The 15,090-nt window shown below is 42.1% G+C and overlaps 1 protein-coding gene across 7 annotated transcripts in view; it reads left to right on the top strand.

Moving 5' to 3' along the window:
• The window catches only part of ELMO1 (engulfment and cell motility 1), a 533,507-nt gene that overhangs the window by 279,970 nt on the left and 238,447 nt on the right, over window positions 1-15,090 (top strand). For all 7 annotated transcript variants that reach the window (XM_049642952.1, XM_049642948.1, XM_049642946.1 and 4 more), the window contains one exon: window positions 9,190-9,298. In XM_049642952.1, the coding sequence (XP_049498909.1) occupies window positions 9,190-9,298 (109 nt within the window). The remainder of the gene's footprint in view (window positions 1-9,189; window positions 9,299-15,090) is intronic.

The raw sequence follows: 15,090 nt of genomic DNA, 5'->3' as shown, positions 1-15,090 counted from the left end.
AAAATAAAATAAAATAAAATAAAATAAAATAAAATAAAATAAAATAAAAATGAAAACAATCAGATTTATTTCCTTCATCTACTCTCCTTGCTTTTCATGTCTTTGAAAACAGGAGGTTCGCTAATGATGGAAAATGAGAATATAGACGTGGCATAACTTTAAATCAGTGGTTCATAAAGTGTGTTCCCAAACTGGCAGCATCCATGCTATCTGGCAAATTGTTAGAAATGTAGATTCTTGTGTCCACCCCAGGACAACTGAATCATAACTCGGAAGCTGGGGCCCAGCAATCTGTGTTTTTAATAAGCTTCCAGATGATTCTAACACAAGCTCAAGTTACAGAACCACTGCCTTAAGTAAACAAGATGTTACCTCTTCGAGCGCATCACGATGCCCATCCTTGGGCCCCGGAGCGCATGTCCTGGTCTAAGAGAGGAGGTCTTCTAGCTCAGTTTCTGTGATGCAGGCATCAGCGGGGGAATCACTCCTGCTATCCTCTGGCCCTTGGAAGAGTCAACAGAGCTGATGTCTCGGCTTCCCTCAGTGACATCGGGGTCACCATGCAGGCATACACCCACGTCATCCCTGCTGTTACTTCGTCTTTCCGTCTTTGTGCTGCCCAACCCCACACTGGGAGGGAGGACTTTTCAGCAGATCATAGCTGTGATTGCTTGGTGTGTTTCACACATATATCAAAGTGCAGGCAGTGCTTCTTTTTGGTTGATTAATGTTCAATTCGAGGTCTATTATGAACCTCCAGGCTTTAATTACTACACCATTACCCAGTCAATTCCTTGCCATTTTATATTTATGGCTTTTATTACGCCTCTGTATGTGCAGTTGCCTAATTTTATTCTGGAAGGATTTCACCTCATTAGCTGGGTTTTATACCATTCTTCTCATTTGTCCAGATTGTTATTTATCTCGGTTCCCTGTGTGCATTTTCTACTTTTTTTGCCCACTAATCTGACCTCTTATACATTCCTTTTCTCCTTTTCCTGGGACGCATTGTTCCTTTGCCCTTGGCAACTGCTCTTTAAGTGTTTGCAAATTCTGCTATGGGTGTTCTGTGCCCTGGTCACACTCTTATCTCAGTCATTCCAATGCAGCTGCGTGGTGTCATCAGCCTTGTCCAATGGCCTGGAGGTCTGCTCTTTAGCCCTGGACGTGGACGTACCATGGACAGCTTTATTATCAGATTTATTTCTTCTTCCACCTAGCTTCTATATGTGCAATTCAAAGATGTGTGGATGGAGGTTTTTTTCTTTTTTTTTAAGAGTATGCTGCTAAAAATAATTTTGAAATGTTCTCTGAAATGCTTTGTAACACATTCTCCGTCAATCCCTCTAGTGTCTCAGAGGAATCTAAGGTTGGGTTTACTTGCTTATGTATTTTCTTAGGTTCCACCCCAGACCTGCTGAATCAAACTCTGAGGGACTGGCCTTCTAGTCTCTATCTACCAAGCCTGTGGGGATGATTCAGATGCCTCCTCAGGTTTGAGATGCTGAAAGAACCTTAGGGAACCCATCCAAGTCAAGAAATAATATTTGTTCTATCCGAGTCCTTACTTTGACAAAAAACAAAGATTAATAATCTCGGTAGCAGTTTTGTTTTGTTTTCTGGTGTGTGTGTGTGTGTGTGTGTGTTTGTGTGTGTGTGTGTGTGTGTGTGTGTGTGTGTTTCAACAGTTTTGCCCTAGAATGATAAGAATATTTCAGTGAAGCAAGTAGTAACACCCTGGAACCAGAGCTCATGTAATTATGTATAGCAATGGTAGATCAGTTGTCTCTATCATTGAGTGTGTGGGAGGTCTCAGGCACTAAGGTATCTTTACCATCACTTTTTTCCATTAATCTTTACAACCTTTGTGGAGAGGTATTCCTCCAAGGTTAAGGAATGTGCATAAAGTCACCAGGTCTGTTAGAGGTAGATCCAGGAAAATCATTTCTGTCTGGAGTCGTAATGCTATCTGCTCATCTGTTACCATGGTAAGGACTTTCTTGATCAAAACTTTGTTACTATTTCACCCTCTCCTTTTTCAGTAGGAACAGGGGTAATGTGTTTTGAGGGGAATCAGTAATTAGGAACGTGTGTTCTGGTGTCAGGCCACCTAAGTTCCTGAGCAACGTCTGTTTGTTTCTGTGCTGTGTGACCTCGGGAAAATTACACACCATCTTCTTGCTTCAGTTTCTTCATATTTAAAGTGGGATAGTTCAGTATTTCTGTCATGTGGTAGTATATGTACCTTAAATGAGACAGTCAATGTAAGTGCTTAGAACAAGGCCTAGGAAATAAATGCTCTCGATAAATATTAGCTCCTGTTTATCTTTCTCTGTTCTCTTGTCTTGCACCTTTAAAGCTATCTCTTTAAGGTCCATGCTCTCTGTGGCCTCACTTCCCTTATCTGTAAAATGGGGGCAGTGGATCAGGTAGACGAGCAGCTGGGATTCAGATTTGCTCAGGTTTGTTTTCCTCTTTGGCATACTTTCGGTAATGTTCCTTACTCTCTGCCCATTTGAAATCATCTTATTAGGGTTTGGCATATTTGTTGGGTTTATGGACTTGCTCAAAATTCATGATCACAATTGAGTTCTTGGGTAGCCCCCTTGAGGCAGCTCACTGTACTTTCAAGTGCTTCTCTCTGGGTTTCTGGGACCAATCGCCATTAGCACCTGCTACCATTAGCACCAAGGGGGAACACAGGAAAAGTGTTCCCTTGTGGCCGCCAAGTCGCCATGAGAGAACCTCAAACTGGGCTTACACTTTTATTTTATTTTATTTTTTTAAATTTTCAAAAAACTTTTTTTGAATGTTTATTTTTTGAGAAAGATAGAGTACAAGCAGGGAAGGGGCAGAGAGAGAGAAACTGGAAGCAATCTCCAGGCTCAGCCATCAGCACAGAGCCTGACACGGGGCTCGAACTCATGATCTGTGAGATCATAACCTGAGCCAAAGTTAGATGCTCAATGGACTGAGCCACCCAGGTGCCCCAAGCGGGCTTATACTTTAACCTCAGAAGAGGTCTGGATCTTGGTGATGTGATCCAAGCGCTAACTCTTCATTCATGATCCTGTTACTAATGTGAATTATTTCTGTGCTGCAGAGGGAACCTCATGGATGCAAATAAGGTTTTTTGTTTTATTCATTGGTTTAATATGAGAGAAGATTGGAATTCCTTGTGGTGGGTCAGGAGATAAGTTTTAACAGAGCCTACAAGGTTGACAAGACTCTGGAGACAAGTGTCCTGTGGTGGCCGTGACAGTTTAATATTGGGACTGCATTGCCCAAAGTGTCAGGCCATGACTTATTCTTCAGGGTCCTTGCTCATTCCTGCCCTTGTATCACCCCGTATCCCTGTGGGAGACTCCTGCTGAAATAGGAGCACATGGGGCTTCCTGCCGGCATCTTGGGTGTAAGCAGGTGAGGACACTTTTTTATAAGGTTCTCGTGCTAAAAGGACGTGAGCACCTCTGGCTTACTTTCAGATGTCCCCCACAGAGCCAGCCTCACTGAAGTCATGATTTTGGTTTAGTTGCTGGTAAAGGCATTGTGTGAAAGGGGTCACACAGGAATAGGAAGAGGGGGGACAGCGAAGAGATAATAAACAACAACTGGGTCAAGTCTGTTTTAGGCACTTTGCCTTTGTCTTGTGATTTAATTTGCACAGAAGTCCTGGGAAGTGAGTTTTTTATAACTTCTGTATGTTTCAGAAAGAGGTGGAATGCCTTGTGCAAGTTAAACTAGTTTTGCCAATGCTTCCCGTAGCTTTGTGTCAGAATTGGGACAAGACAGACAATCCCTCCTCTTTGGAGAGAACACATTACAAGTTCACACCCTGTCCTTGGCGGCCTGTGAAGAGGCCACTGTGCCGTGTCTGACTCCCAGAGCCAAAGCAGCATATGAAAGAAGACTTCATAGATGAGAGGTAGTGGAAGAAGCCGTCAAGGCTCTCACTCCAGGGCTGGAGTGGGAAGACTGAATGGATTGGCCTTGCCCTAGAAGTAGAGAGCTCAGCAGAAAGTAGAGGAAAATGTGTCCAGGACAAGTAGATGAATAAGTCAGCAATGTGATTGATATTGAGGCTAAGAGGGCCAGGGTGGCCCCAGGAGCAAGAAGGAGTGGGTGTTAGAGTGTGGCTGGACTTGTATTCAGAGCTTAAATGCCCAAGCCAAAAAGGTTCATGATCTGAACCACTGGAGAAGAAGAAATGCAGAGCACTCAGAGGACTATTCAGAATTTAGGGAGGGAAAGCCTGGAGGCTATTCCATGCAGCCTCAGTCACTCACTCTGAGCAATTGTTACTGATCTTCACGGGATAAATGAGATAAGAGAGAACCTTATACTTTTGTCTAGAAGGAGCTGGGATTTATAGACCCACTTCAGTGAGATACAAGAAATTGATCAAAGTTACTTCACCACTTTAGTCATGAAATCCATTGAGGTTTATGATAATATGTATGTGAAGACCATTTTCACAGGAAGAGATTTGGAAATCGAAGACTTAAAAATGGAGTTCTATGACTGACTTGGGCTAGCTCCATGCTTTAAGCAAGCCAACGCTTCGCCTTGTTGCCAGTACTTTTTTAAGAGTCTAATAGTAATACCTGCCTTATCAGTCTTAAGGACTTGTTGGGGGATCAGTTGATAGAAGTTATGTATATATACCCTGAAAACCTGAAAGTATTTAAAAAACATTTTATACTTAATATGGCACAAGTATCCACTGTTTTATTTTACGAGACATGCAGACAGTTAAAACTTCTTTTGGGGTATGATGTATTCTACGATGAGTGATAATAACAGGTTTTTGTGCTTCATCTATCATGGCTTCTGTTCCAGTATGTTTGCTCTTAAAACTAGAGTGAGGAAAACATAAACATGGAAAATAGACCTTGATATTTCCAAATGGAACTTTTCAAAATGATGTCTTAGGTGAGCATGGTTAATACCAGAATGCTGAACATAGGTAGAACAGAAAGTTAAATGTTTTTATTTTAATTTATTTTATTTTTTAATTTTTTTAATGTTTATTTATTTTTGAGAGAGAGAGAGAAAGAGAGGGCACAAGCAGGGGAGGGGCAGACTGAAGCAGGCTCCAGGCTCTGAGCTGTCAACACAGAGCCCGATGCAGGGCTCAAACTCCTAAACTGCAAAATCATGACCTGAGCCAAAGTTGTTGGATGCTTAGCCAACTGAGCCACCCAGGCGCCCCAAATGTTTTTTTTTTTTTAAGTTACTGTCTAGTAATATATTATTAGTAACATTCACGATCATAGACTTCTCTGAATATTTCCGTCGGAATATTGACCCTAAAAAGCACACAGGTAACTTTAAAAATTACTGTCTGCCTTGTCTAAAGAAACCACTCCAGAAGGAGGTTTATTTTTCTTTAGGTGGGTAAATATGATAAGATGGATGGTACATTAAAGAATAAAGAGAAGGGCTTCTCAAAGCTGATTTACATATTGATTACTTAAATTACTCCTTAATTTAGTGCCTGCTAATAAACAGTGCCTTGGAAATGTTTCCGGAACATTTATTGGCTGCAGTAATTCTATCTCCGGTGTATGCAGATCACATCCTCATTAAATATTGATGTGCTCATGAAATGTTAATAGAATGTTAATGTGAAATGCAGGGGGATCTCCTCAGTGGGAGCTGGGACTGGCTGAAAACTACCTGTCTTCTGTCTTTTCTTTATGTTCTGTCTTCTTCTTGCTCTGTTGTTTCCATTAATTCCCCCATCATCAGGAGGTTTGGATTTGCTCCTTAATATATGTATAGCCGTCCCAGATACAACATTTTTAAAAGAGAAAGATTTACTGATTGATGGGAATTTAGTTGTTCTCCCCTCCTGCTTCGCTGAATTGGAATTCCTGGTTAGAACTAGAATGAATTCCTCTAAAAGGAGAAGGGTGATTCAGGATTAAATTAACGAGTCTTTGTGCTCAGCAGATTGTGGAGAAGAGATTGTGAAGAGGGAATGAGCCTTTCAAAGACTCGAGCACCCGTCCTTCCTTGCTTGACTGCAGAAGGGATTTAGTTGGAGTTTACGTTCAGCTTTCTCAGAGAAAAAACAATCAACTCATAACATGTGTTTCCCTAAAGACACTGCAAGGAAGAATTTTTGTCATAAATCTCAAGGACAATAAAGGTTATGCTCATGATGATATTCAGTACATAATTATTTATGTGAGCATATGTTCCAAATGGTTGAAAAGCCTCAGTAAACAGTACGGTTCATCAACTTCTTGGACAATCGTGAGGGGGGTAAAGCGATAATGGTGAAGGCTGTGAGAACTGCTTGTGGCACAACAAATGCAGGAGGAGATTGAAGACACAGACTATGTTGTGACTATGGTTGGGTTTTAAGGCAGTCCTGGCAGGAATCTCCCCAAACAGTTGATTTGTTAGTGGGGTACTGTTGGTGCATATAATAAGAGGCGTATATATGTGTGTTTTGGTGTCTGTGCAGAAAATAATCGGAGCACATTCTTGTTAAAATCCTACTCCTTTGGTTCTAAGCAATGCACCTGATATTGAACTCCCTCACATCACTTTGCTGTTTGGAACCCTGTCCATATCAATAAGATAGCAATTTCACTTACTTTTCTTTCTTCCCCCTTTTCTTCTCTCCTTTCTTCTTCCATCCTTTCAAATATTCTTTCTTTTATCTCACTTTCCTAAAAGCCTTCCCCTCCTTGTCCTCTTCATTCCTTGTCTGCCTCTCCTTACCTTTCTATGATCACATGCCGGGTGCCCCATGCACACTCAGTCTGAGCTGCCCTAATCTCTGCCAGGGATGCTGCCCAGGCCCCCCTTTCTTTCTTACTCCCTCTTATCCCTTCTCTGCACTCAGATCTTTTCCAAACAAATCAGGCCATGTCACTCGTCTGCCTAAACCTTGTGATTAGCATCTCAGGATCTTGGAGTGACACCCCACCCAGCCCTGGGGCAGAGGTCTTGGCTCACCTCTATGCTCCCCAGGTTTGTTTTCCCCCTCTCCAGCTCCTAGAACCCCAAATGCTTCTTTGGGCAAGCCCAGACCCCTCCACATTATAGACCAGGCAGTCTGCTGGCCTGTCCCAAACACATCCTACTCATCTACTCAGGGGCACTGTCCTTGATACCTACACCTGGGATATTCTTCCTCCCAGACCTCGACTTGGCAAGCTCTTTCTCATCCCCAATTCCCAGCAGTCACTCAGTTATCTAAACTCTCCTCTGCAGGCCTTCCCCATTGCTCTTTAACACCTCAACCAGTTATTTTTTTTTCCCATAACACTTGTGATAAACTAATTACCTATTGTTTTTATCTGTCTTCCTCAATTAGAATGAATGTTCAATGAGGTCGGAGCCCTGGTCTATCTTGTTCTCTACTTTGCGGGGCTTCTTCCTAGTCGATAATTACCATTATTGATTGAATGAATAAAACACTATTTCTGCCACTGAAGATTTTGTAGCCTAAGGGGTAAAACAACATAGGTCGGTGCACAGCGTTGATGTAGACTGGGAGACACCCACCTACTCAGGATGTCGTGTAGCTCTTGAGGAGGTACCAGGCAACTATATCTGAGATGGCTCCAGAGATGGATAAAGTGGTTATTCCTTTTGTTGACACATGAATTTGAAGTTTAGTGACTTTGAAATAGAGTTTTCTTGCTTTGTTTTTACTTTTGTCCAATCCCTGTATACACATTCCCTTAATGATGGTAGGAACATTTCAAAGTATCTTAAGGATAGAGGAGAATTATTAGACCAACCAAAGAGTTTTCAGAGGAAGTTTTGAGCAAATAAACTGTAAGGACAGGGAGTCAGCTTTTCTGCAGGAGCAAAGGATCCCAGGGCTCTCCTATGGCCTTTCCTCTCTGCTTTCCTTTGCATTTGTGTTTGCTTTTCTTTAAAAAAAATTTTTGTAACATTTATTTATTTTTTGAGAGACAGAGTCGGGGAGGGGCAGAGAGAGAGGGAGACAGACTCCGAAGCAGGCTCCAGGCTCTGAGCTGTCAGCACAGAGTCTGATGCAGGGCTTGAACCCACAAATTGCGAGATCATGACCTGAGCCGAAGTCGGATGCCTAACCGACTGAGCTGCCCAGGTGCCACCCCGCCGCCAAATTTTTTTTATTACAGGTTCGCATTCAGGTAGCTCCTGTGCTCACATACCTTGTGGACTGTCAGCACAGTTGGGCCAGTTTTTTTCCCCTTTTGTATGATAAGTGTCAGGGACAAGCTCTGGTTGGTTCCTTTTGTGTCACATGTCCCTTAGGCATGCTTCAGTCAACTAATATGGGGGGTGAGATCCTGTAAGAACATGAGAACCTCTGTGGGCAGATATGGGGAGTTAAAGGGTGCCTGGGTGGCTCAGTTGGTTAAGTGTTAGACTTTGGCTCAGGTCATGACCTCATGTCTCATGGGTTCGAGTCCTGTGTCAGGCTCTCTGCTATCAACACAGAGCCTACTTTGGATCCTTTGTTCCCCTCTCTCTGGCCCCTCCCACTGGTGTTTCCCTCTCTCTCTCTCTCTCTCTCTCTCTCTCAAAATAAATAAATAAACTTAAAAATTTTTTAAAAAATAATAAAATGTAGGAGTTGAAGGCCCAGAAGAGCTGCTATTCACCAGGAAAGGGAAGACTGAGGGGAGAGAGCATGGTCTTATCACTTCAGTAAAAGGTCTTTCTTGTCCTGTTTTGAAAACCTCTCCATCCATAGGCACTTCTGTGTAAGTGGAAACCAGCAAGCAAAATCTGCTCTGACAGGGTGGAAAGTTTTAGGAGATTTGGAAACCATGTGAGTTTTAGGCACTATATACTGAGTATATGCTTAGAGTACAATTGTGTTTTGGCCCCAACCCTTTGTTTGGCAATCTGGGGTGGATCTGTTTCTGTTACCACAGAGCCAACATTATTTTTCAGTTTTTTTTTTAATGTTTATTTTTTATTTTTGAGAGAGAGATAGACCAAGAGTGCAAACAGGGGAGGGGCAGAGACAGAGGGAGACACAGAATCTGAAGCAGGCTCTAGGCTCTGAGCCTCAACATAGAGCCCAACACGGGGCTCATACTCGCGAACCTGAACTGAAGTTGGATACTTACTCAACTGAGCCACCCAGGCGCCCCATCTTAGAGCCAACATTTCAACATTTTCTACAAACTGGCTTCCCTTACTTACCTGTTCCCTTTCCACTTGCAGATTGTGCTTGAGAACAGTAGCCGGGAGGATAAGCATGAATGTCCCTTTGGCCGCAGCAGCATAGAGCTGACCAAGATGCTGTGTGAGATCTTGAAAGTGGGCGAGCTGCGTAAGTAACACTTGTTTCCCACATGCGCATGATGCTTGGCAGGGACCCCACTTCCAGGGTTGTGCCTGGACCTACGCAAAGAATTCCCAAGGTGCTGCCAGCGGTGCATGGGCATCCCTGTGGACCCAGCATTCTTTGGCTCAGGCTTCCAGTGCATGTATTTCTGCGTGTCTGTCTTGGAAATACACATTATTGTTATCTACAAGTAGAAAAATTTGCAGGCATGATGACTGAATTTCAAATGTTATTGAATGAGTATATATTAAAATAGTCCTGCATTTAGTAATCTGTTAAGGAAAAAGATCTATGGATTTCCTTTTTAAAATTCTGGTTTTTAACCTACCAGTAGATTATTTTCTTTTCTTTCTTTTGAAACAATTTTTCTCTGTAAAGAAAAATTGAACACTTTAATAAAATCCTCTTCTCCCAATATCTCACTTGTTTAGAATACTTTCTCTAAGAGAGAAGGAATTATAGAAGAAAATGGGTAGCTGATCATGACAAATGTGGTCAGAGATATGCTCATTGCTTTTTTTCTTATTTATATTACAAAATTTAGGAGAGGACTCCCAGAAAAAGCAGGTATGATAATTTTCCTGCCTTTTGCTCACTGGTGTAATTTGGGTTTAACCTGTTAAGATGAGTCTGATTTAACCTGGCTTGCAGTCATTGTCAACATTTAGCCTCCTTAAAGTGGCTGAGTTCCATTCCCTCCAATATCTCTAGAGCTGACACACATATAAATCTTCCCTTGTAGGCTTAATAACATGGGCGCCAGAGAAGACTGTTTATAACAGAGGAATGTTGGATGTTTGGTATTTGTTGTGAAAGCATAAATATTCAGTTACCTGCTTGAGAGTTTAAAATAATGGTCTGAGATGATTAATGGAAAGGAATCCAATGATTAAATTGGAAAGGAGGTTATGCTTTATTTACATTGTAAAAACCGACTATAGGTACTATTCAGGTAAACTAGAAAATTGAGAGCTTAGGGAGGAAAAATGACGAATTTAAGTCTGTTCGACCAAGCACAGCAAATATTGTCATCCTCCAGTGTGAGTGGATGGGGGAAAGAGGCTGAAATTGACGTGAAACTGCCATGAAAGTTCTTTACTTATGAGCCCAAACTAGGTCATCTGTGCATTAGAAGAGTAGTAGCCTGACCGAGAGATTTCTGTGTCACTCTGCTCAGGTTCACTGTTCACCAAGGTTAACATTTCAGTTTACCTGCATCCTTTTTTTGTTTTAAAGTTTATTTATTTATTTTCAGAGGGGGGAGGGGCAGAGAGAGAGGGAGAGACAATCCCAAGCAGGTTCGTGCTGTCAGCACAGAGCCTGATGTAGGACTAGCACTCAAGAAACGCGAGATCACGACCTGAGCCGAAACCAAGAGTCGGATGCTTAACCAACTGAGCCACCCAGGCGCCCCTATTTACCTGGATCCTTGACCCGAGTTATCCTTCCTACTCTCCATCAGACTAACTTGTTGAGATTTATGTCTGCTGCCTAGCTTACTGTTTATTCAGTTGAAGGATTAAAGTCCTGAGTCAAGCAGATCCTACTGAATTCCTCATCCTGACAGCGGTAACTGTTTCATGTTTATCGCAATTTTATGGGGGGTGCTGCAGGAAGTCACTTGCTAAGAAGCATTGCAAGACCCGCTAAGATTTTCAGAAACTGGACAACAGTCATGCTCTGTCTCGTTGGTGTTTGCTTTGTCTAGGTTATCACCCCACATTGCCCCTTTCCCTATGGCCTACTTTGGCCAGTTCTCACCTTCATGGCTGTAGAAAGTGTATAGAGTGTATTCTTCTGTGCTTCACTACTATATCCAGCCTCTGCTCTTCTTCTTTGACAACTGACCCATATCTATCGTGCTAAAAGTTGACACAGAACAGAGATACAGAGGAGCCGAGGGAGGGAGGATGCTGGGAGTGAAGGGGAGCTGGGTTCTGTCTCTGCCACTTAGGATCCTCATGGCCTTGGGTAATGTCCTCACAAACTTCACCATGCTCTTACACCTCCACATTTTCCCCAGAAGTAGATTGGTAGTATTTGGGGTGATGATTTGAGTAGTTGTGTTCATTTTGGCCTGGGCACAGAGAGGTACACTGGGAATAGAGCGTATTCAGCCTAGGGAGACCAACTTGGAAAAGATGGCCAAGTTCTAGACTGTGGGCAAATATGGATCTGATTTGGACTTTCATCCATATCAGTGTGACTCTATTTGGCGGGCAGCAGCGGGGGACCATGGTGGCAGGAGTCTGAGCAGACGGTTCTGCTCAGGTGAGTGTCAGCTCTGTGCTTTGCGGTGGGGGTGGAGCCAGGGGTAGAGACACAGACTAGGGACTGACCTCTGGCTGGTGCAGGGCAGCTCTGCAAGACTTTTGAGGACCTGACATCAAGCCAGGAACTAGGACAGAACTCCATTCCTAGGGACTGAGATAAAGAGTGGGGATGAAGGTAAATACCTTGAGGATCCCTGGGGGTGTTCCAGGTGCTGCTCTTGCACTGTACATTATTCCCTATCTCACCTTCCGCAGCAGAGAAGGTTCCAGCCTTCTGCAATGACTCATTTAGTACCTTGTCTGGCCCATCTCTGCAGCGAAGTTGGACTAGGTTACCTAGGGCCTGGTATACCAATGGCAAGCTCCTTTCATCCAAGATGACAGATGCATTTATTCATCTGTTTAATCAAAATCTATTGATTACTTACAATGTGCCAAGAACTGTGATTGAACACTGCAGATACAAAGGTGAGCCACTTATGATCCCTGTCCTCCAGAAGCTTGTGCTTGAGAAATTCTTGGGACTGATATCTTCTATTCTTAGTTATAAATGATTGCATATTTATTTTAAATGCCCATTGTCTATTCTAAAGTAGAATTTTGCCAATGTTCTGATAGTTTGAGGTTTTAGGTTGGCCTATTGCTTGCCCTGCAAAGGTCGTTCTGGATGTTTTGCAAGGCTTATGGAGGACTCCACATTTCTAAAGTCTCCATGCCCAAATGAGATGTTTTCTGCTCATAAAATATTAAAGGATTCCTACATTCTGATTGAGTGCTAGACATCAAATGATGAAACACCCTTTGGTAAGAGGAAAATTGCTTTTTAATGGATTGCCTTTTGCCCATTGCCATAGTAAATAAGTTGCTAATATGGAAAACAAATCTGAGTGCACCCTGATGTTGAGGGAAATATCTGTTTTTCTTCTGGGGAAAATTAGTTTCACATACAAATCCATCTCCTTTGGTTTCAATGTGTCTGCTTTTCTCTGTTTCTAAGTTCATGGTTCTTCTCATATTTGTGTTAATAATTGATCTGGAAGATCATGGTTGTACTAGATCTATAAGCAAGTGCAGAGATCAAAGAAGTTCCACTTAAAAATCTAACTGATTGAGAAAAAAGACATATACAAGAGTAGAAAGATTCAATTTTCTACAAACGCTTTGTTTTTTGATTTAACTACGGTCTTTGACGAAATCCACTTCTGAAATACTGGTTATATTTTGATGTCCAAAGCAAACATGCTAATATTCAATTAAATTAGTGATACCAAGTATTTATGCAGTTTTTTAAGATTGCTTTTTAAAAAGCACTATGTTTCTGCTTCCCAATTATTAACATTGCAAGAGGTGAATGTTTAATAGTGTGGTATAAAAACCAATATCTGATCATTTATATGCTTAAAGCACTTTATCAGGGTTATTTAGTTGAAGCCCCATAACACCCCCAGTAGTTAATCAAGATCAATAGCATCTATGTTTATTAATGAAGAGAAGACATAGACTCACTGCGTATTGTCTGGGGTCACTGGGCTCAAATCAGTGCTCAGGAAGCCCAAAGAATAGTACAGAAAGAAGCAGAAAAGTAGAATGGTTGCATTTTGGCATCTGGATGACCCATCTTTGAATTACAGCTCTGCTACTAATTGCACGCCTTGGGCATGTTTCTTCCTCTGTTCTGAGCTTCAGATTCCTTATCTAAAATAAAGCAATACCTGCTGCACACAGTTAGTTGTTGGGAAGATTAAATAAAATAATGGGCGCTGCTTTAGTTGCAAGGTAGATGATTTTTTTGCAGGTTATAGAATCTCAACTTTCCATAAGCAGACTGCAGGTTAAGTGACAGAAGGAGAATGCTCTGACTTAAGTAATAGCTGGAACCAGAATCTGGAACAATGACTCTTGTTTCTTCACTCTTCACATTCTGTCTAAAATTATTCTTTGTAACCTGCTTGTTCATGAGTCACTTTTGAGAGCAACACACTTGTTTTCCCTTAGTTTCAATCTTAAAAATCACAAAGAAGAATACCAATGGACCCGGAGGTGGCCACAGATCCCCTGGGCTGGGTTGTATAATTGACAGTTCCAGTTAGAAGAACAGGACTGGAGTAGAGTGAAGAGCAAGTCATGAGAAGAAGAGGTGTATTTGTGTGTGTGCAGTGGGTAAGGGTGTGGGGAAGTGGGAGGTGGTACGCTAACAGAAGAAGGGAGTCATCTCACAGACAAATACAAAGATATTTGCTATAGATGTGAAGTCCTTAGGCAGATACCTAGCTCTTAACTGGGGCTAAAAAATGGTAACTGTTGTGTTATTATAGCACTGTCCCCCAAAACAGTAAGTTGTTGAGAGATACAAGGAAACCTTGAGTTTTACACAATAGGTTAATTACTTATCTTTGGGATATGTAGCCCCTGATCCAGTTATATTCCAATATCAAGTAGGGCTAGGATATTTCTTTCTGTCTCCCATTCATTCATTCATTCATTCATGATACACAGGGCTTCTTCTCTATACAGGATCTAATCCCTGATGACATGGACATAGAGCACACACTCCATTCTCAAGCAGCCTACATTCTGACTGGGGAGTCCTTCATATAAACAAATAATTAGAAAACACATTGTCATTTAGAACATTACATTTAAGTTACACTAATATCACTAGGAGGCAGTGGTTCGTTCTTTCTGTCCATAGGAAGCTAGACAGGCTAAGGAAGGGAGAATCTTGGGAGGTTTGACACAGAAAAGGAGATACTTGAGTATGTGGAATCACAGACATGGGAATACCCAGGTAAGCACAGGTGTGTGTATGGTGGGCAGCAGCTGTTAAAAATTCCAGGCAGTGAGATGTAGGTGAAAAGACTTGGAGGGTCGGAGAATTCTAGTTCTATATGGCTAAGGCAGGGCGGGGGGCCTTGAGGGAGCAAGCAAACGGAGGAGATGCTGACGGAAAAAGCAAGAGTTAGATCATAAAGATTTGCCATGCAGAAGAGCTTGGACTTTACCATGTAGGCAGTGAGAACCGATAGAAGGATTTTTAATCAGAAAAAAATGCCCTAGTCCTAGGCATCAGATTCTAGGATTAGATTTTGTCTTCTGGCTGTGACAAGAACTTGTGAGTACAGGGCCAGTATCAGGGACAAAGTAACTTCAGCCCAGCTAGTAGAGCAGTGAGGAGGCTTTTCAGCTTCAAGTATTAGAAATCCCAACTCAAAGAAGAACCTGTATTGAGTATCATAATTGCAGAGTTGAGTAAGTCCTAGAGATGGTTAACTGTTCAGTAATCTCATCAAGGACCCAGGTTCTTTCTACCTTTTGGTTCTGTCATCCTTGATGTATAAAATTTGTCTTTAGGCAGGTAGCAAAATGGCAGCTGCCGTCACATGGTCCAGGGGAAAAGAAGCTGTCTCTTCTAGTGAGTCTCTTTTAGACTTGTGGAAATGTTTCCAAAAGTTCTTCAGCAAACTCTCACCTACCCGAGTCATTGATAAGGGGAACAGGAACAAT

This window comes from Panthera uncia, chromosome A2, assembly GCF_023721935.1.
Source record: "Panthera uncia isolate 11264 chromosome A2, Puncia_PCG_1.0, whole genome shotgun sequence".
Lineage (NCBI taxonomy): Eukaryota > Metazoa > Chordata > Mammalia > Carnivora > Felidae > Panthera > Panthera uncia.
Note: the sequence above shows the minus strand (reverse complement) of the source record. Positions and strands in the feature narration are given on the sequence as shown.